We start from the raw sequence: 23,066 nt of genomic DNA, 5'->3' as shown, positions 1-23,066 counted from the left end.
CCTGCAGACAAAAAACCATAATGAGGCTCACCGTGCCACAAGGAGCATACTAGAATACTCGGCTGGACTTCTCAAGATGCAGTTCAATTCTTTTGATAGATTAGGTGGTCATCAAGAATACATTGAAGTATAACATTGTTTGGTGATGTGGGTTGCAATATATCACCATGTAACATGGTAAGCTGTTCATCAGTCCTGAGGAAGAAGGAGCCCTTGGAGAACTACTGGTAGCAATTGCAGTGTTTGTAAAATATCTTTTGGCCGCAAGTTTCATGCCATTTCCCCCCCGTCCTTCAGTCAATCAAAACAACTGTATTTTTAAATGCTATTGCTTTGAACTATATATTCTATGCCTTGCCTGGAAATACATAATTTTACATAGTAAATCTCACATGATATGACACACCGGGAGTCAATACCAAGAGTAGTTTTCAGGTGAAGTAGCGTCAAAGGGTGACGGATAATTGGACCAGGTTCTACAGATTAATTCAGCCCCCATTTTAACTTCATACATTCTGTCCTCATTTTTATATAATATTTGATTTGATATTATTATCCATTATCTAACTATATATCTTGCTACTAATATATTAAAAATTGTACATCTGCATGCACTGCCATTTATCTTTCCACTATAAATTCCTATGCTCAGATTTATAATGGACATTTCCTATGTAAACTTGTCATGCTGTAATTGCATGCTGCTGCCATTGTGGTGCTGCAGTGCTGTCCAATGCCTTCATTATACAAAAATGGAACCTAGGGTTTAATAATTGGATTCCCATTGTCATTTGAACTAGATAATGTGTCTTTTGCCCTCATGTGTGCTTCTCCAATCTTTCTAGAAGCAGACTGAAAAAATATTTTAGTGAGATGAAGCCAGATATAAATCGTTAAGCTGCCTTATTTCACAGACAGCAAGTGAACATACAGAGTAACAGTTGTAATCAAACCTCCCTCACTTCACTGAATTTTCAGTTCTGTCTTTGAAAAATTAGAAAGAAATAATAAACCAGGCAACTTGTCCTTTTCGTGGGCTGACTTACTTGTTTTTAGTATTACTTTTCTTTCTAGACAGCTTCTAACCACAGAATCCAACATATTACATCTTAACTTCCAGCTCCAGCTCAGGCTGTTCAAATTCTGACTGACTGCTCCACGTGTCTCCTTTTTTCCTTTTCTCCCTGTGTTCCCAGCAAGTGGGAGGGCTAAGCCTTCAACTCCTTCCCCATTCAGGAACTCACCAGTAGACCGGTCAACCAAATTGACTACTACTTCTTCTAAAAGTATATTCCCAGTAGACACCTCATGCTTGACTCGCATGAATAGGATTGTCTCCACTCTAATAAGTGTAGTTGTTGTGTTACACCATTAGAGATGAGATAATGAATTGCTTGATGTAGATAACAACAGCATAGTTGGCTCATTAACACATCAAACCCCCTTTGTCTTTGCCTGCAGCCTGTGGCTTTTTAAACCTGTACGAAACTCAACCCATGTATATAACTCATTCCCAAAGCTTTTCCATGAAGAAAAAAACCCCAAAATCCTAAAAAATGACACAATCTTTTTACATTTTTGAATTATCTGAGGAACAGATTTCAAAAAAGTCCAAAAATTAATTTGTGGAGTGAACCATTGCGGTTGAAAATGGCTGAAGGGCAGCCACATATGGCCCATTTCTCAGACTGGGCTTTGTAGGTGTTCGTAAACAGCATCATGAAGAAACGCAAGCATGTTTTGTGGGGGGAAGCCATCAAAGAATTTGCCATGTGTGGCAATATCCCAGTGACAGAATTAATACTGACTTGATGCCTTGAAGGAAGTATGCAGGAAGGCTCATGATTTTTTTTTTAATGCAAAGGTAAAGCATAAATATGACGACAAAGTTGAAGCTCGGGTCTATATATACACAAGAGAAGTTGTGGTTGTGAAAGATATATGCAAAAATGAAGCTGGAAATAAGCAGATCTATCAGCGTTTGAAAAGAGAGAAGACATAGGAATCATTAGGATAGGATAGGGTTACTGCAATTTTTAATACTCTGAGATTCTTATAAACACAAGCCTGTTTCTGTGTGTAAGGTGCCATTACTGAAAAGCCAGGTCAGACAAGGTTCAGTACACAAATAAATGGCGAAGGAAGCCATTTAAAAAAAAACTTCTTTGCCTCTAGTTATCATTTGATCTTGTAAACATTTCTTAATTAATAATTACATATACTCTATATACTTTGGGAACTTAGGTTATTATGTTAACTTGCCATAACAAATAGTAAATTTCTCTCTGAACTGCATTGAGTTCTTTTGATTTCTCCAAGCAAACTTTTTCTTTCCTTTTTCACTTGAAAGCAAGCAGAATCTCTGGCTGTTGCTGCTAAAAAAAAACTAAGGTAAAAACTGTCTTTCTTATATCCCAAAAGCACAGTCAATTTGACCTGTCAATGTCTTCTTTTCTATGACTGGAATATTTCCTTTCCAATCTCACATACCTAATTAGTATGGTTCGTGAGAAAGCAACAATAGGCCAAAGTAAAAACTTTTCCCTCGCCTATAAACAGAGGGGGGGAAGTCTTTCACATTTAACGATAAGCTGTGTGGTAGGTAGGGGTCAGTCCCAATGCAGACTATCAACACGGCAATAGGCAGATTAAAGGCTGAAATTTTGATAAATGAAATTAACTCATTGCTGTTTGTGGGTTCTTGATTTGCACAAAATGTTTTTTGCATTTGCCTACATAACAACAGTCACCACACTTCATAGTCATTAATTGCGCTTTGAGACATTGAGAGAGGTGGGTTAAGGTACTGCGCAAATGTAAGTCTTTCCTTTTGGATTTCTACTTGAAGCCAGCACCAGCATAAGTAAATAAGGAGAAAATGTTTCTACTAGCAGTAGGGTTGGTAACCAGAGGACACAGATTTAAGGTAATTGGCAATTGTAGTTGTTGTTGTATATTCTGGATTTTGTGCAAACAGTGGGACAGTCAACATGACCTTCATAGCCTGATAGATACAGCAGAAATACCTGCCACTCAGCATCCATTTATATGACAAAGGTTTTGACATAAGAAAACGACTAGGCACTTGGTCTAAGCATTAAAGAAAGCTTTAATCAACTGTTTTACAACATGGAGATCTAGTTGTGTCCTTCACTAGTTCCTGTAAAAGAATGTCCTGAGCAAGCTGGGCCCATGCCCGAGTATTTATACTCTCCCTGGACAGCGCCACCAGAAGGCCGCCCAGTATTATTTCATAAGTCATTTCCACATGAATGACAAGATTCATGTCAGGTTTTTCATACAATTAGCAGAGAAGGACTTTGATAACAGCAGATCAAGTTTAGCTGCCCTGATAAAATCATTAGCGTAATCAGGCAACCTACTGATAACATGCTGGGTACAGTAATTGCTGATGGTGACACCAGGACTTGACTACATAGTCAAAATTAATGCTCCAGTGCAATATTGGGAAGTAATGTATTGCTATAACTGCCATATTTTGGAATCGGATGTTAAACTGAGGCCAGCCAATGACTGTGGTTTAGGTGGATGCTGAAGATCCCACAGCACTATTCAAAGAAGAGTAGGGAGTTCTCCGAATATCCTGCCCAACACTCAGCCAACACCATAAAAAATAGATTAGTCATTCATTTCATTGCTATTTCTGGGATCAGCTGTGTGCATAATGACTATCATGTTTGCCGACATTAACAGTCACGGCACTTCAATGTAGTTCATATGTGAAATGCTTTGAAATGTTTGTAAAGGCATAGTAAGGTGCCAATATAAATGCAAATCTTTCTTTTCTCTATAGCAAATGGTGTCAAGCAAGGTTTCGTACTTTCGCTGAGCTTTTTCACAGCTATGTTGGATGATGCTGTAAGAGATCTGAACAAGGACATTTACATAGATTTTCAGGCAGATGGCAGGATTTTCAACACTAGCTGCATTTTACAAACTTCTTATTTGCTGATGACTGCACTATATTTACATATTCTGAAATTGATCTGCAGCATATTGTCTATTGCTTTGATTGGTTGACCGTTGGTTATTGGTTAAATATCTCCTTAAAAAAAAACTTTAAATTATGCACTAGACTGCGTCCCATCAACTTTACAACAAACCCGAGATTGTGGTAGGGCAACAACATTAAATGCCAAGGATAGTTTCATATAGCTAGGTGCGAGAATACTGGGAAAGTCTCCACTTCACATTCACGAACTAGCTAACCTGAAATATAATCAATTCATACGATTATTAATTGTAGATTAAAGATTTCATTATGTAATTGTTGCACTTATAATCATACTGGTAAACCTGTTGTGAAATGCCCTGGGTAGCCCTGGTTTGGGAGTAAGATGGAGGAACACTAAAGGCTCATGGGTCCTTCTTGACCAAAATTTAAAAAGGCCATTTCAGCATTTTCTCATAAAAGAATAGCTGCCTGTAAAACAAGGCCAGCTCGGCAAGATTCCAGAGACCCTGATAAGGAACAAAGGCGAAGTCATAACAAAATCATAACTGTTCACTTCCCAGGCGAGATAAATGACAGACAAGGACATCATGTCTCGTTTGAATTAGACACTGTTAAGGAGTGAAACACAGATGGTGTCAGGAGAAGGAGGGGGTCATGAGGGTGATGTCCTGGCTAAGCAGACGGGATCATTGACTGTAATTGGGTAGTGAAATTCAGGTGTAAGTCCATGATTGGGTTAACTGGTCCCCATAGACTCTGCTGTGAAGAAGGGGTATAAGAAGGGGGTCTCTTAGACACAAGGGTTGTAGAGGTATTCGGCTGAAAGCTTGGGACCATCCAACAGACGGGCCAAGGAGGGGCGGGCTGGATGAGGAACCCACGTATCTCACCAGGCGGATGAGCAAGCTGGGGTGGACTCATGGAGATCGCCACCTTTCTACCCAGGGCATAACGGGTAATATAACACTTGATTGCACCTTGTTAACTACTGCTCAGATACTGTAATATATGCCAGTGCAGCCTTCGGTCGCCTGAGGAAGAGAGTGTTTGAAGACCAGGACTTCAAACCCGGCACTAAGCCCATGGTCTACAGAGCAGCAGTGATACCCGCCCTGCTGTATGCCTCAGAGATATGGACCATGTACAGCAGGCACCTCAAAGCACTGGAGAGGTACCACCAACGCTGCCTCCGCAAGATCCTGCAAATCCATTGGCAGGATAGGCGCACCAACGTCAGTGTTCTCGCTCAGGCCAACATCCCCAGCATCGAAGCTTTGACCATGCTCGATCAGCTCCGATGGACGGGTCACATTGTCCACATGCCCGATACAAGACTCCCAAAACAAGCGCTCTACTCGGAGCTCCGGCACGGCAAGAGAGCCCCAGGTGGGCAGAGGAAATGCTTCAAGGACACCCTCAAAGCCTCCTTGAAAAAGTGCAACGTCCCCACTGACACCTGGAAATCCCTGGCCCAAGACCGCACAAAGTGGAGGAGAAGCATCCGGGATGGCGCCGAACACCTCGAGTCTCTTCGCCGGGAGCAAGCGGAAGCCAAGCGCAAGCAGCGCACGTCAACCCAAGCACCCCACCCACCCGCCCCTTCAACCACCATCTGCCCCACCTGTGACAGAGACTGTAGGTCCTGCATTGGACTTATCAGTCACCTGCGAACTCATTTTTAATGTGGAAGCAAGTAATCCTCGGTTCCGAGGGACTGCCTAAGAAGACTGCTCAGATACTGTAATATATCAAGTCTTACTTACACTGAATAAAGTATAATCACTGTCACCAATACGGGTCAAGTCGAACGTTTCGGAACTTAAGAGTGAAAGGGTTAATTGGCACAGACCCAGAAACTCAACATCAGTAGTGATGTACAGTTGGTTCAGGAAATCAACAGTCACATTGAAAAGGTCAATGGCTGCAGGTTGTGTTTAGAACCAATGAAGCGTGAAGCTAAGAAGAGAGCCATAGATTTGGGTGCATAATGCAAATGTGCTCACTACGTTTTGAAATGGTTGCAAAACCTTAACTCTTCACCATCAGCCCGTGAAGCAGCAGGAAGCATCAAAGGCATTTACAATCTCTCATGAAAATTAAGTGGCATAAAAAGACAGAGTGATAAACACCAAAGTGCTACAGTGTGCCAACATGACTAGCATCAAAGCCATGAGGTGTTTTCTGCTTGTCAGATGAACGGCATCTCAAAGTCATATTCTATAGCATGTGATGGCAGCAAAGAGCACAGTAGAGAGTCAGAAGAAACTTTCCAAAGTTAACTTGAAGCAAACATCTAAGGTACGTAATGCTCATCCAGAAACCTGGGAAAACTTAGCGGAACATTACACAGTCTAGAAATTTGTTGTGAAGCATGACACCGCTTACTTTGAAGCAAACAAAGTGTTAACAGCAGAAGCAAAGAATTCTTGTAGAAAAGTCATCCGGCATAAGTTGGCAAATGGATAACAATGAACATTCAATACATGCGGCTGTCAATGTACTTAGCACGTTCGTCTATGAATCACTTCCACAAAAACTGTAGACTTTGACTCTTTCCAATTCTTCGGTCTCATCATTTTGAAGTGATATTTTTATAGACTGCCGTGAATGGTAACATCACATGTAAGAGTTGTGAAGGGAAGATGTCAGTTGCACACCTCATGATCTTTAGTATAATAAATCATCACACTGCAGTCTCTGCCACACTTCAGGTGCCACATAGTCTATATGCAAACATCTGTGCTACTCTTTCATCTGATTGGCTCATATTTCATATTTGTAAAAAAAAACAATAAATCAACCCTGAGCTGTGAGGGAAATGTATAAAAAAAACAATCTGAACTAATGAAGTCACTTATTTTTTTCCCCAAAATCCTTTTGGCTGCAACAAATTGAACCAATAAACATTTGCCTGCCATTTTTCGTTCTCATAGTCAAATAGCCAGAACTCAAAACAAGGTTTATAAGATAATAAAAACATTCAAAGTGATGTACTTCACAATACATGATTTAAACTTATCTATAAAATTGTCTTTTGTGCCTTTGAGTAACTTCAGTAACTCTTGGAGGACTCAGCTTCTCAAAAGCTTTGGCTTCCACTCGATATTCTTCCCAGCACTATCACTCTATCAGCTGAAAGGAATTATCAACTTGTTCCTGCAAATCCCAGGATGCCGTAGTCGGATCTTGTTCCACATGTAAAGTTTTCCAGTATACATCAGTATGATTTCCTTAGTGCAACAACTAGAAACGTGTCTATCCTCAGGTTATAACAGTATATATGTGTTTGTTTTACCAAATGATTTGAAAACGAGCTGGAGCATTGGAATAGTCGAATCTGGAGGTGACAAAGGCATGTATGAGGGTTTCAGTAGCCGATGGGCTCAGGTAGGGTGGAGGCAGGCATTGTTATGGAGGTGAAAGTGGGCGGACAGGAGGGCAGTGAATTCAAGGGAGCGAGGGCAAGGGGAACTGAGATGGAGATGGAAATCACCAAGGCTGAGGGAGGAAAGAAGGGAAATATCTTGGGAGAGGAAAATGAGGGAAAGACTTGGGATGTGGTAGATAACAAGGATTTCAAAGGAGAGGTGAGAGGGATGGAACAAGGTGAGGTGCTTGAAGGTGGAGAAGGTACCAAAAATAGATAAGAGCCGCATGTCATCACTGCAGATTGGGAGGGGTGTGTGATGGAAAATATAATCAGGCAGGGAGGTTTCAGTAAGTGGAAAGGTGCCATCCATAAGCTAAGTTTCAGTCAAAGCCAAGGTATCAATGCAATCATGTACAAGAAGGCTGTGGATGGCAAGGACCTTGTTTGCGAGTGAAAGGCTATTCTGAAGGGAAATATGGAAAAGGACAGTGATTGTGGATCCATTGGCTGAGTCCAAGAGGGAAGTGGGGGAGTGATGGATAGTGTGAGTGTGACAGGAAGAATATTACCAAGGTTAACGCCAGTGGGCATGCTAGGAGGAAAGGTCAGCGAAGGAGATGGATGGAGCAGTTGGGTTTGCTGCTCATGAGGATGCAGTGAGGAGTGCCTCAATGGACCCTTCAGAGAATGCCAAGAGTGTAGAGCACAGAGTGTAGCTCTGGGCTTATTCAATGGGATTTCAAGCCTAGGGCAGTGGTAGAAGAGTAGGAAGGCAGAGGAATAATGATGGGTTGGGGTAGGGATTAGAAGGGCAAGTCACCCAAGAGGGGATAAAGGAAAGATGGTATGACTGGGTGACAGGAGGGAAGGCCCTAAGAAGGGCCAAGAGAAAAAAAAAGGAGATGGAAGTATTGGACTTGGGTCTGGAACAGCAGCCAATATGCATGCGCAAGGTATGTTTTTGTTGGACATGAATAAGCTATTAGCAAGATTTTACCACTTGAAGGGGTTATCCGGTCTAATTTTCTGAAGTTTAAAATATACAAAAGGTTTTGACTATTATCAATATTCTATGTAAAAATCTGTCAGATAAACCCAGCTATGGGGGGTCATAAATTGTCAGCTGTGGCTCAGTGGTAGCATTCTCATCTCTGAGTTGGAAAGTTGTGGGTTCAAGTCCTACTCCAGAGACTTGAGCACAAAATCTAGGCTGACACTCCAGTGCAATACTGAGGGAGTGCTGCACTGTTGGATGGGCCACCTTTCGGATGAGATGTTAAGCCAAGTCCCCGTGTCACCTCTCAGGTGGATGTAAAAGATCCCATGGCATTATTTCAAAGAAGAGCTGGGGCGTTTTCACCGGTGTCCTGGCCAATACTTATCCCTCAACCAACATCACTAAAACAGATTAGCTGATCATTATCACATCACTGTTTGTGGGACAAGTTGCAGATTGTCTGCTGCGTTCCCTACAATAGTGATCACGTTGCAAAAGTACTTCATTGGCTGTGAAGTGCTTTGGGATATCCTGAGTTTGTGAAAGGCACTATATAAATGCAAGTTCTTTCCTTCTTTACTGATCTGAGGTAAGCGAATTTCAGCAAATGAGATTTGGGATGTAACTTGTGACCTCTCAGTTTCAAGTGAAACATTTAACTGATTGAGCTACTGGACCACAACAAGACCAGCCTTTCTTTAGCAAAATTATGTACCATTGTGAAGTTAGGTTGGTTAATTTGATGCAAGCCTTATACATAGATTTTTATAGTATTATTACTGCTTACTTGGCTCGGATGCTGGTTATGTCATTGTTGCAACTAAGAAGGACTTTGCACTTCTCCAGTACATCATCAGATGAGCATGATTTGGGATTGATATCCTGGAGTTGACTACAGAACTCACTGAGGTCTTTGCAAAGATCCAGGAACATGATCATGATTCGCTTGTCCGTTGCATTGTTACAGTAGTGGTCCAGGTAATTCTGAACCTACACAGAGAAAATGTAAAATAAAATTCTAAATGAATCTAATGGCTTCAGTTAACAATGATAAACGGTTAGGTTTTACCATTACTCATGACTTGTCTTAACATCATTTCTAGTATTTAGACAGTAATAATTGGATAACTAAGAAGAGCACTTTTTACAGTGAAACTTCCTATTTTGAAGTATTTTTCCTACTTCCCCTTTCTTCAGTGTTCCTGTGTCATGGACTGTCTGAGGCTCAGATGGCAGGAATTCTGGGCACCACACTTTAGGAAGGATGTCATGAAGGGATTATTACTAGTCCTAGCCCCTTTAGGGCTACCCCAGATCAGGCGTATTCCTCAGATGTTCACTTTCAACTAAAGTTTGAGGTAGCCGAATCCTAAAGATGCTTAATTGGGTCTAAAGGTCCGGACTATCTCTCCCTAAAAGAAAGGAACAACCTGAAAATGTTACCGTCCTCCAGATAGCACTTTTAATAAGTTTAGCTAGGCTGTAACATTCCGGATATTATGAGGGTCTGGAAAACTCCCCCAGAATTTTGCAACTCCTCACCAAAGAGTGTACAGAGATTGAGTTCGCGAGTTTGATAAAGAAGTATTATGTGAGACAATTCTAAAAATATAAAGATTTATTAAAGAACCTGATGTAAGAAAAAGGAGACTTACCATCAAGTAACTTTAAAGTAAGCTTTAAGTAACTTATAAACACACTATATACAAGAGAGGTCTTTACCATGCCTCTGGTAGAAGCCTCTTACAATACTGAACAGACCAGTATTTATACCAGTCCAACAGGAAGTGACATATGACAGGAAGTGAGGTATGTACACAGTTCATAGTTCATCACAGGAAGTGATGACATAACTTCCCGGAAGTTATCATTTTTATCACATTCTTCCCTCCTGCAGGATTAGGAGGCTGTGGTCTACCTTTTGGTCCGCAGCCGCCGAACAAGGAAGAGTCGCACCCGTTTGGATTCCCGTCGTAGAGGGTCGCTGGTCCGCTTACATGCGGTTGGCCATTGGTCAGAGTCTGTGTGGCCTGGATTGCCCTGTGAAGGGTCGGGGAGATCATGGCTTCGAGTACGAGCCCCAATAGGTTCAAAGTCGGACTGCCTCTGTTCAGAGGGAGGTGCAGAGCTGGTCTGTGGCGGATCAGTACTTTCATGCGCGGTACGGGGAGGGTCGCAACCTTGAGCACGGGGTTCTACCGGCACCAAGCTAGTTGGTGTCTGATCAGGATCCTGGAGAGGGGTACCCGATAGGTCCCAAGAGTTTCCTGGTGAAATGCCATCACCCGATGTCCCACTAGGTCCTGGTGGGCAGGGAGCCAGATCTCGTAATGATACGGTAGATTCTCGGCCGTCGGAATATCGTATGTTGGCATAGGTGGGGTTGGCATCGGTTAGTTCGACCTCGTCTACAAGAGGGTCATTTTTAGACGTCCGAACGTATCTTCGGAGTAATACAGGTCCAGGAGTAGTTAGCCATGACGGGAGTGATGTCCCATGAGATGAGCGACGCTGGAATCCAAAGAACCGCTCATGAGGTGTAGTATTTGTGGCTGTAGAAAGCAGGGACCGTATAGAGTGCAATGCATCCGGAAGCACTGTTTCCCATTGCTGGTCTGGTAGGCCCCGAGATCTTAAAGCGAGACGTACGGAATTCCAGATGATACCGTTATACCTCTCTACCTGCCCATTTCCGATGGGATGGTATGGTGTTGTTTTGCTTGTAGCAATTCCCCGTTCTGAGAGGTAGTCCTTGAGTTCCCTTGACATAAAGGATGGACCCCGATCTGAGTGAATATAAGCCGGCATGCCACAGAGAGAAAATACCTGCTCAAGGCAGCAGATTACTGTGGATGCCAGCATATTGGAGCAGGGGAAGGCAAACGGAAAACGTGAATATTCGTCGATCATGGTGAGCAAATATGTGTTCCGAGTTGAAGAGGGCACTGGGCCCTTAAAGTCGATGCTAAGTCGTTGCATCGGTTGGGTTGCATGTATGAGTATACCATCTGAGGGGCGGAAGAACTGAGGTTTTAATTCCGCACAAAGCCGGCATTCTGAGCATATTTTCTTTACATCTCCAGTGGAAAAAGGGAGATTCCGTGATCGTACGAAATGTAGCATGCGCGTAACGCCAGGATGACACAAACCATTGTGGACATCCATGAGAGTGGAGGATGACATAGTGGAGCAGAATGCCCGTGTGAGGGTGTCCGGGGCCACATTCTCCTTGCCAGGCCGATAGAGAATGGTATAACCAAAAGAGGCCAGTTCCATCCTCCAAAGTTGTATTTTATTATTCTTAATTTTGGTTCGTTTTCGATTATCGAGCATGAAGGCGACTGATCGTTGGTCCGTGATCAATGTAAAGTGCTGGCGAGCTAGAAAATGGTTCCACTTCCGTACTGCCTCTATGATGGCTGTGGCTTCTTTCTCAACCGGAGGATAATGTAGCTCGGCACCTTGTAAGGTCCTGGACATAAATGCTACAGGACGACCTTCCTGATTCAGAGTAGCCGAGATCGCCACCTCCGAGGCATCACATTCAACCACGAAAGGGAGATTCTCATCAATGGAGTGAAGAGCCGCTTTCTCCAACTGTTTTTTGAGAAGGTTAAAGGCTGCAACAGCCGCTGTTCCCAGTGGCAATGATCTAGCATGCAGCAAGGGTTGGATTTTGTCCGAAAAATGAGGAATCCATTTAGCGTAGTATGCAAACAGACCGAGAGCCCGACGTAAAGAAGCCGGATTCTTAGGTGACGGGAGCTCTTGGAGCGGGCGAAGTCTTTCTGGGTCTGGCTTAATGATACCATTGCCCACGCAGTAGCCAAGGATGTTGATGGTCGGTTGCGACTCAACAGATTTGGATTCATTCAGGGTCAAATTACGGCGATGGAGGGCATCCCGAAATTTTTGGAGGTTGGAGTCGTGTTCCTGTTGATCGTGACCTGCAATGGTAATGTTATCAAGATAGGGAAAAGTGTCCCTTAGGTTTTCCTGCTTAACCAGGCCATCCATTGCCCGTTGAAAGACAGCCACTCCATTAGTAACCCCGAATGGGAGGCGACGAAATTGGTACAGCCGTCCATTAGCCTCAAAGGCTGTGTACTGCTTATCTGAGACCTTCAAGGGTAACTGATGATAGGCACTTTTTAAATCGTAAGTTGAGAACACTTTGTATTCGGCCAGTTTATTAACCATATCATCAATGCGTGGCAATGGGTAGGCGTCCAAGTCGGTATATTGATTGATGGTTTGCGAATAATCGATGCATAGTCGCTGTTTGTGAGGTTTTAGAGGGTTCTTGACAATGACGACTTGAGCCCGCCAGGGCGACGAACATGGTTCAATGATATCCTCTGCTAGAAGTCGAGAGATTTCAGCCGCAATAAAAGATTGGTCTTCCTGATTAAAGCACCGCGATTTCGTTATTATCGGTTGGCATCGAGGCGGAATACTGGCAAATAATGAGGGTTCATCAAGTGAAGCTGCTGATAATGCACAAAATGGTAATTTAGACGGTATATTAGAAATAGTAAGTCCGGGTTTGGATCCACCAAACTCAATGGTGAGTTTCTTATGCTGTTTTTGGAAGTCCAGCCCTAAGAGGAGATCACTACATAAGTCTTTGAGCACCGAAAGTCGGGTGGAGGGATACATACGACCATGAAGTGTCATATCAACAACACAAAAGCCGGAGATTCTGGTATTAAGTGATGACTGGGCCATCGCAATTGCCTGGTCCGATGGGAAGACATGTAGTTTCAATTTCGCAACAATCTGTTCCTTAATGAAACTATCAGTACTTCCTGAGTCAATTAAGGCATCTAAGGTATGCCCTTTAATTGAAATTTTTGTGGCTGCATGAGACAGGTTCTGTGGGCAAGCAGCTGTAATTGGTGTCGTTGCACAGAGAGTGGCTAAAACTCTCGGTGTGCTTCTTCGGGAGAGAGCTCGAGAGGAAGCTTGATAGGTCCTAGCTGGAGCATCTTGATAGGCCCTAATTGGGGCAGTTCGGTAGGCCTTAGCTGGATTGGCCCTCGTAGAGGCCCTTGATAGGCAAACTTTAGCAAAGTGTCCTTTTTTCCCGCAATAACTGCAGATTGCATTGCGAGCAGGGCAGGTTTTCCTAGGGTGAAAAGCATCTCCACAAAAGAAGCATTCCTTCCTAGATTGCCAAGAGGCTGCTAAAGTGGGGTCGTCCTCTTCTTCATCAGAATTATCAGAATTAGATTCCCCCATGATAGGGTTCACCTGAGACCGCTTGAATTGTCTGGTTGCAGCTACAGCAGCAGATCGAGATCTGGGCAGCTGATAGAGGTCTGCATTTCTCGTTGCCAAATCCAGTGAACAAGCTAGGTCAAAAGCTTTTTGTAGCTCAAGTGTTTTACTTTCTAGTAGACGCTGGCATATAAATGGAGAGGCAATCCCGCAGATGAAAGCATCACGAATCATTTCTTGGCGGTACAGCTCAGCTGAGGCTGCCTGAAAGTTACAATCTACGCTGAGCCTGCGAAGTTCTTGCAGGAATTCGTCAATTGATTCCCCTGGCCCTTGTCGGGCTGTGGCCAGTAGATGTCTAGCATAGACCTCATTTGGGGTCTTCGCATACAGTTTCTTAAGTGCCCGAATCACCTCTTTGTAATTATCCCATTCATCAACATATTCGAACACTTTTGGGGTCACATAATTGACAAGTATCTTCAATTTAGCAGGAGCATCCGCTTTACATTCATCCAGAAAATTCTCAAAAGTACGATACCAATGCTTCCATACCCTGCCAGCTGCTGGTGTATTCGGGTCCAAGTCCAGACGAATAGGTCTAAGGATTTTCTCCATGATGGGTGGTTCCCTGGATCCTTAACTTCCGAGTTTGTCTGAAGGTCTAGTATTTGTCAGTGTAAATACTAAGTTACTTAAATTGATGTAAGAAAAAGGAGACTTACCATCAAGTAACTTTAAAGTAAGCTTTAAGTAACTTATAAACACACTATATACAAGAGAGGTCTTTACCATGCCTCTGGTAGAAGCCTCTTACAATACTGAACAGACCAGTATTTATACCAGTCCAACAGGAAGTGACATATGACAGGAAGTGAGGTATGTACACAGTTCATAGTTCACAGGAAGTGATGACATAACTTCCCGGAAGTTATCATTTTTATCACAGAACCGACATATAATTTACAGTTGGTGAGTCAATTGCAACATTAACAGTTCCAAAAAAAGAAAGCTTTACAATTCTATTATCAGAGAACCTACTCTCAAATCTTAACTTCGCTACAGTTTTACAGTTCTTAATTTTATTCAGGATATCCCCCAAAATCAAATACAGTACCTTTGATCCCTGAGGTACAAAGAGTTGGAGGCTTACAGAGCTGGCTCCGAAGCCGAGAATCGCTTTGCCCCTTTAAGCGAGGCTATTATCCCATTTGAGAGTTCAATATTTATACCCTTTTCCAGTGGTATTTCCTTTAAGGTTTTCGGCTGATGTATGCTAATTATCTCTAGTCATTTTTCTGCTGACCCCTGCAGTTCTTACAGTCACCTCAGCTGGTAGCACTACAGAACCATGTCTCTCCTCTAGGTGTTCTAAATTTATCATAAAAAACGGTGTAACAGTAGGTGCGTTTTACTTGGTATCATTTTTATGAAGGCAGATGTTTGTTACTTTTATGTGCTCCTTTACGAGGTGTAAATTAGAACACCTTATACAGGGTGTAATACTGTCTTGTTCCCAAAGGTTCAGACTATCAGGAGCCTTTAACCTTTTGTTTCAATAAGGTTATTGATTCAGTGTCAACAACTTATCTTATCTCAATAGCCAGAATGTTATAACAGCTTTTTCATAGTTCGGTTTCTAGATTTCCAGACCCAGTTTGTCATGTTTTAATAAGGCCAGAATTCTTTCATAGAATGATGTATTTTTCTGAATAGGTTATATGGCTTATTCCTTCACAGTCAAGGCCTTGAAGAGGGTGAAGAAGAGATTTACTAGAATGGTACCAAGGAGGTGAGACTTCAGTTACGTAGAGAGACTAGAGAAGCTGGGATTGTTCTCCTTATACAGGAAACTTTCTGGTATCCGGCACGGACGGGACCGACGTGTTGCCGGTTCATCAACAATTCCGGATAACCGAACGCTATAGTTAAAACATACGGAGCTTCAGAGCTCCATATCTAGCAACAAACCCTGTTGCTTAGCAACAGCTTCAAAACAATCAGCACAGCTTGCAAGCGTCTCTGTAGCTTAGCAACAGCTTCAGTTAGACACTTGCACAGCCAGAAATGAGTAAAAAAAAGTAACTAAAAGTAAAAAAAAGTTACCTGAACCGACTCCTGAATTTTGCCGGTTAACTGACATTTCCGGTTATTTAGTGGCCAGTTAATCGAAAGCTTCCTGTAGCAGAGAAGGTTAAGGGGAGATTTAATAGAAGTGTTTAAATTTATGAAAGAGTTTGATAGCATAGATAGGGAGAAATTGTTTCCACTGGCAGGAGGTTGGTAACCAGAGGACACAGAATTAAGGTAATTAGCAAAAGAACCAGGGGTGGGGGATGAGGAGATTTTTTTTTACGCAGCAAGTTGTTATGATCTGGAATGCACTGCCTGAAAGGGTGGTGGAGGCAGATTCAATAATAGCTTTCAAAAGGGGATTAGATACATATTTGGAAAGGAAATTTTTGCAGGGCTATAGGGAAAGAGCAGGGGAGTGGGACTAATTGATAGCTCCTTCAAAGAGCCAGCAGAGGCATGATGGGCCATATGGCCTCCTTCTGTGCTGTATTATTCTATGATTCTGTACTCAGAAGTCACGTTAAATAAGCATGTTAGATAATCTACATTATCCATGTTATCTAGAATTTTAAAAATCTGGATCAAGTTCCTTCTTTTTCAGTTCTTCCGGTCGCTCCTGAAATCATCCATGTCATTCTTCTTTAAACCCTCCATTAACTGCCTCTTAAAAGGAGGATTCCTAAAACAAAACATGATATTCCAAATATGGACCTATCAATGAACTACACAGAGTTAAAATGAAATGAGATTAGAGCTGTAAAATAAATTTATTGAGTGACTGATTTGCATCACATCTGATAATCTATATTAGGGCTAAATGGGCCTTACATTATTATAGACATATATAGTAAGTGTAAGTACTTTCATGTTTGAATGTAGATCAGTTGTAGATCTAGATGTACTTTAATTGATTTTCAATAGAAACAAACAATAGTCAAAAAATAGCCCCGTGAATACAGTTCTGATTTAAGCAGAATCGTCCTTTATGAGTACCCATAGTATAATAATCACATATAGTTACCTGTGCAAGGGTAGACACAGGTCTGGTCTTGTCATGGGCATTCTCACGTGTGTGGTCCAGAGCTGCAATAAATGTGAATTGCTGCTGTCTGAAGAGTGAGAAGCGTTGTTCCAGATCTCGCAGGGTAGCCTTCAGTTCATTCATGCCTTTATAGGAGGTAGATAAATGGTATCAGTTTAGATCTAAGAGAAACCCATGAGCTAAGTGATTCACAACAAAAACATTTACAGCTCTGACGCTGTAACAAGTGTAACCTAAAGGACTATGAATAACAACGTGAAATTTGAAAATTGAAAGCTGCAACAGTTTGGTCAGAAATCTCACCATTTTGCATGATATTTGGACCAGAAATTCCCCTCAGAACACGTAATCCTTTTTTTATTCGTTCATGGGATGTGGACGCCGCTGGCAAGGCCAGCATTTATTGCCCATCTCTAGTTGCTCTTGAGAAGGTGGTGGTGAACCGCCTTCTTGAACCGCTGCAGTCCGTGTGGTGAAGGTACTCCCACAGTGCTGTTAAGGAGGGAGTTCCAGGATTTTGACCCAGTGACGATGAAGGAATGGCGATATACTTCCAAGTCAGCATGATGTGTGACTTGGAGGGGAACTTGGAGGTGGTGGAGTTCCCATGCACCTGCTGCCCTTGTCCTTCTAGATGATAGAGGTTGCGGGTTTGGGAGGTGCTGCCGAAGAAGCCTTGGCTTACTTTCTGCTGCTGCTAAGTGACACTGCTTCTAAGCTTTATTAATTTATTCCCTCCACCCCTATTTAATACAATAGATACTAGTCGTCCTGTGATATCGTTCACAGGAATTGCAGGACATGGAATGCTTCTTTTTTGAGGTTAACTACTGCCCCTTTGAAAGATAAATATGAGAGTGGTTCACCCAATGCTGTAATACAACAAATTTACTGTAGCAATGGCCCATAATTTGCGGTCAGCAGTGAAGCAAAGGCGTTCACCGCAGACCTCGAAGAAAGCTGCCCACAGAGATCTCGTGATCTCGTGATCTCTGTGGCAAGAAATTTGCCTTTCTCAACGTGCAATTGATTGTAGCGCAGTGTAATGGGAATCCCCAGCGAAGAGCTGCAGTGACGTCAACAAGCTGTCTAAGCAGCCAATCACGTTGAAGAATTGTCACAGACAGCAAACCAGGAAATGAAAAGCAGCTTCCATCCGCACTTTAAAAAAATGTTACAGAGAGCGAAATAAAGATTGGGAATTTCACATGGGGATAAGGTAGAAGCTGAAATATCATGAACAAACTTAAGGAAAAATATATTTTTAAAGTTTAAAAAAAATTGTAATTTTTATCATAATGGAGAAATTTGACACTCCACAAATATAAAAAATTAGTTTTTCAGGGCCAGAACTTTTGTTTAGCAGTCAATACACTGTTAAAACCCCAGTTACACCTATTCCAACAAGGCTTAACATTTAATGGGGTATTTAACAGCAATATTAGCACGGAAAAGCACAAGTTTTCGTCAGTTCCATTGATTTCACTGATTACACTGATTACCGGCTTGGGGGGGGGGGGGGGGTGCGGGGGGAGAGTTGCACAGCGCAGCCTGCGTCGGAGCAGTGAATGACTGACTGCAACTTTAAGACTTCTGCATTTAGCTGCACATGCGCTAAACCCTGAAGTTGAGTTCAGTTTCAGAGGGATAATGATGGTGAACGTTGACAGTTCGCTGTCATTACCCACCGCAAAATCCGGGTCAATATAACATATGATTGATTTCAGGTAAAAATCTTATACAGGTATAGCTTGATATTTAAAGATGTAGGCTTCAGAGATGTAATATTTGTAATAATATTTACCTGCCATTTACAAAAAGTTTTCACGATACAAGAATTTTTAGGAACATAGGAACAGGAGTAGGTCATTCAGCCCTTTGAGCCTGTTCCGCCATTTAATTAGATTATGGCTGATCTGTATCTTAACTCCATCTACCTGCCTTAGCTCTGTAACCCTTAATACCCTTGCCTAACAAAAATCTGTCAATATTAGTTTTTATATTTTCAGTTGATTGGCTATGATAAATTGACCCTTAATGTTAGGGGGATTAAATACGTGGGGTTACGGGGATAGGGTGGGATATGTGTTGGTGTAGGGGTTACGGGGATCGGGTGGGATATGTGTCAGTGCAGGCTCGATGGGCCGAAATGGCCTCTATCTGCACTGTGGGGTTTCTGTGATTTCTGTGATCTGTGAGTTTCAGATTTCCACTACCCTTTGTGTGAAGAAGTGCTTCCTGACATCACTCCTGAACGGCCTGGCTCTAATTTTAAGGTTATGCCCCCTTGTTCTGGACTTCCCTACCAGTGAAATAGTTTCTCTCTGCCTACCCTATCAACTAATTTAATCACCATAAACACCTAAATTGCATCATCCCTTAATCGTCTATGCTCGAGGGAATACAAGCCTAGTCTACACCTGTCCCCTTTTAGCCCTGGTATCATTCTAGTGAATCTGCATTGTGCACCACCTCCAAGGCCAATATATTCTTCCTGAGGTGCGATGCCCAGACATAAACACAGCACTCTAAACATGGTCTAACCAGAGCTTTATATAACTGTAACATAACTTCCACCCCTTTATATTCCAGACCCCTTGAGATAAAGGCCAACATTTCATTAGCCTTTTTAATTATTTTGCCCACCCACTTAATCTGTCTACTTCCCTTTGCAACTTCCTGCTTCCATCTCCACTACTTAGTATCCCTCCTAATTTAGTGTCTTTACTCTTCCCTTCTGAAAATGTTACACTATAACGTTATATTTTGCATTAACTCCCATGGTGGATTTGAAGTATTTGTTTAAGATTCAAGCGCTTTATTTACGTGTTTATTAATCCCACCTCCTTCTCAAACATCCTTCTTTTTCTAAGTTATGTACATGATTACTGATGTAAAAAGACTACTGAGCGCTTGGTTTGAGTATAAAACAAGGCTTTAATCAACTGTTCCATGAGATTTCTAGTTACAATCACTAGTTCCTGGTTACAGAAACATCGTGAGCAAGCTGGGCCCACGCCCGAGTATTTATACTCCTTGAATGGCGCCCAGTGTTACTTCATGAGTCATGATAAGATTCATGACAATTATAAAAGAGATCCTCGCTCCCCCTCATTTCCCACCATGGATTTGTAATTTTTGCTGAAGCTGTCAATGGTATACAGTATCCAGGGAGGTTTTGCACCACTAGGACTCCAATAACCAAACACCTGAACAGGTGATCATTCACCATATCCAGGTTTGGCTGACTGACTCGCTGGTCAGGCCATCATGTCCAAAATACCTCATAAACATCCATCTTTAATCCCCCCTCAGCAGCACAGGAAAGTCATCCCAAATAGTATCACTAGCTCAGGTGATTTTCTTTAATAGCTCAAACTGTATAAGCACTTTTTTCCACCACTTGTGCATCACAGCTGTTATTTGTAAATTCTGTGCCTGGGTTGTCACAGTACACTTTGGACATCACAGTTCCATGGGAGGAAGTTGAAAACTACAGCTCTCATGAGGCATCTCTTTCCAATTCCAATTCCAATTCCAATTCCAATTCCAATTCCAATTAAAATGCTTTATTGGCATGAAAGTTTACAGAGAACCATATTGCCAAAGCTTACATAGCAAAAAGGTACAGTTTTCCAACATTCTGTAGGTGTCAATCGATTTGACATTTGTTGGGTATATACAATATTACTTTTAAACAATATTAATTTTAAACAGTCTTTGTACTTCATTTGGTACGTTCAATATTAATTTTAAACAGTCTTAATTTTAAACAGTCCTCAGGTTGTGACATGTTGTTACATATTTGGCCCCAAGGTATGGTCTGTCTCCTTCTCCTAGGACTAATCTCAATTTTGACAGATCATCCAATTCCTTGAAATCTGGGGTTGTTTGGCTTAGCTTGTTGAATAATATGTTTCTTGATGTGTTGAATTTTTCGCATTTTAGGAGGAAATGCATTTCTGTTTCAACCTCGCCAGCCAGACATTGATCGCATATTCTATTCTCTCTAGGCTGCCAGGATTTCTTGTATCTGCCTTTTTCAATTTCCAGTTGGTGGTCGCTTAGTCTGTACCTGGTGAGGGTCTGTCTCTGTTTTGTGTCTCTGATGGTCGTGAGGTAGTCTGCCAGTTTATATTCTCTTTTTAGGGCCCGGTAACATTCTAATCTGCTTTGGCTTTCGGTTATTTTGTTCCAATGTTCCAGGTAGGTTTCTTTGCATTTTTTAATGATTTGGTTCACTCGGATTGGTGTTTGGGCGGCTGTGTTGGTCTGGGGCTGGTCAGGGTCCGGCTGAGTACTTAGTTTCCGTAGCAGCTGACTCAGGGGACTCTTTTCTGGGTTTAGCTCTTGGGTCTGAAAGGCTTTGAAATGAAGGGTGTCTGGGGAGCTAGATTTGAGGTGATTTAGGAAGTTTAGTGCTCGTTTTTGGATGTTTATTATCAGTGGGTATCTGCCTAGTTCGGCTCTGCATGCATTTGTTGGCGTTTTCCTTTGGGTGCGAAGGATGCTTCGGCAGAATTCTGCATGTAGGGCTTCTATTGTATGTTTTTCCCATTTAGTGTAGCTTTGGTGATTTAGCGGGCCCCATACTTCACTACCGTACAGTGCAATGGGCAGGATTATGCTGTCAAATATTTTGAGCCAGATTTTGATTGGGATTTGGATGTTGTAGAATTTTCTTTTTATTGCATATAGGGCTCTTCGGGCTTTTTCTTTTAGTGCATTCACTGCTATGCTGAAGCTCCCTGATGCTGTAATAGTTAGACCAAGGTAGGTGTAGCTCATAGTGTGTCCTATAGTGATATCACTGAGGGTAAACTGGTATTTGTTTTCCTGACATCTGGGCCTTTTTTGAAAAATCATGATGTTGGTTTTCTTTAGATTTACTGTTAGAGCCCAATTTTGGCAGTATTTGTCGAGTAGGTCTAGTTGTTGCTGTAATCCCTGTTCTGTGGGAGACAGCAGAACCAGGTCGTCCGCATAGAACAGGGATTTCACTTCTCCATCTAGGAGACGGAGACCTGGTGACTCGCTTTGCTCCAGCATGTCTGCTAATTCATTTATGTATATGTTGAACAGGGTCGGGCTCAAATTGCAGCCCTGCCGGACGCCTCTTCTCTGGGTGAAGAAATCGGTGCGTTTGTCTCCAATTTTGACCCCGCATTTGTTTTTCAGATACATTGATTTAATAAGGTCATAGACTTTGCCCCCTATTCCACATTGAAGAAGTTTATAATAGAGCCCTTCGTGCCATATAGAGTCAAAGGCTTTCTTGAAGTCGATGAAACAGGCGAATATTTTCCCATTTTTTGTTTGGTGTATATGTTTTTCAATGAGGGTGTGAAGGGTATAGATATGGTCGGCGGTGCGGTGTTTTGGAAGAAAGCCTATTTGGTTTTTTCTGAGGATATTATGTTTGTTAAGAAAATCAAGTAATCTACTATTTAGAATACTGCAGAATAACTTCCCTAGACAACTGTTGACACAGATGCCGCGGTAGTTATTTGGGTCTGATTTGTTTCCGCTTTTATATATGGGGGAGATTAGTCCTTGGCACCAGATATCGGGAAAACAGCCTGAACGTAATATGATGTTGAATAATTTGAGTACCGCACCCTGCATCTCCATATTGCTGAACTTGAGCATTTCATTTTTGATGTTGTCTGGGCCACAGGCTTTCTTTAGGTGGAGAGATTTTGTTTTTGTGGCCATTTCTTTCCATGTGATTGGGGAGTCTAGAGGGTTTTGGTTGTCTTTGATTGTTGCTTCTAATGTGTGGAGTTTTTCTGTGACCTGATGTTGACTTGGGTTTGTTTCGTTTATTGGGATGTCTTTGTAGAGGTTTTCAAAATGTGTTCTCCAGATGTCGCCATCTTGGATTGGTAATGCTTGCAATTGTGTTGTACTCAGGTTATTCCACATTTCCCAGAATTGTTTTGGGTTGGTGGAGTTTTCAATTTCTTCTAGTATTTTGTGGGTATAGTTTTGTGTTTTGTTCCTAATGGTGTGTTTATATCTTTTGAGGGTTTCATTGTATCTAGTACGTAGGTCCGGATTGTTTGGTTGGCGATGCTTTTGGTTTGATATTTTTCTCAGGTCTTTTCTGGCATTTTTGCATTCGTGGTCAAACCATTTCTTATTTTTATTTTGTCTTTTGTGACTCTTCCTCTTCTGTTTCACGAGGTCGGCTTTTACAGCTGCCTCATGAAAGATCATATTTATATCCTCTATGGCCATGTTTACCCCATCTCTGGTGATCTCATATAGATTTTCTTTAAATTTTGAAATTTTACTTGTGAGATCAGGTGAATTTAGTGCTGTGATGAATTTATCTCCACTGTCTGGGGCCCATCTGTATGTCTGGTTTATTTTATGTAGCTTA

The 23,066-nt window shown here is 42.0% G+C and overlaps 1 protein-coding gene across 3 annotated transcripts in view; it reads right to left on the bottom strand.

The window, feature by feature from the left end:
- Window positions 1-23,066, bottom strand: part of spaca9 (sperm acrosome associated 9) — a 48,414-nt gene that overhangs the window by 15,863 nt on the left and 9,485 nt on the right. For all 3 annotated transcript variants that reach the window (XR_015073343.1, XM_085965543.1, XM_085965542.1), the window contains exons 2-3: window positions 16,661-16,806; window positions 9,131-9,333 (exon numbers count right to left, since the gene is read on the bottom strand). Coding sequence is in view for 2 of the 3 variants with exons in the window: in XM_085965543.1 (XP_085821669.1) it covers window positions 9,131-9,333; window positions 16,661-16,804 (347 nt within the window). In the remaining variant the exon portion in view is untranslated. The remainder of the gene's footprint in view (window positions 1-9,130; window positions 9,334-16,660; window positions 16,807-23,066) is intronic.

Source organism: Somniosus microcephalus, chromosome 23, assembly GCF_052327205.1.
Source record: "Somniosus microcephalus isolate GS21.2 chromosome 23, FLI_Smic_1.0, whole genome shotgun sequence".
NCBI classification, from domain to species: Eukaryota; Metazoa; Chordata; class Chondrichthyes; order Squaliformes; family Somniosidae; genus Somniosus; species Somniosus microcephalus.
This window is presented reverse-complemented; position numbering and strand designations above follow the sequence as displayed.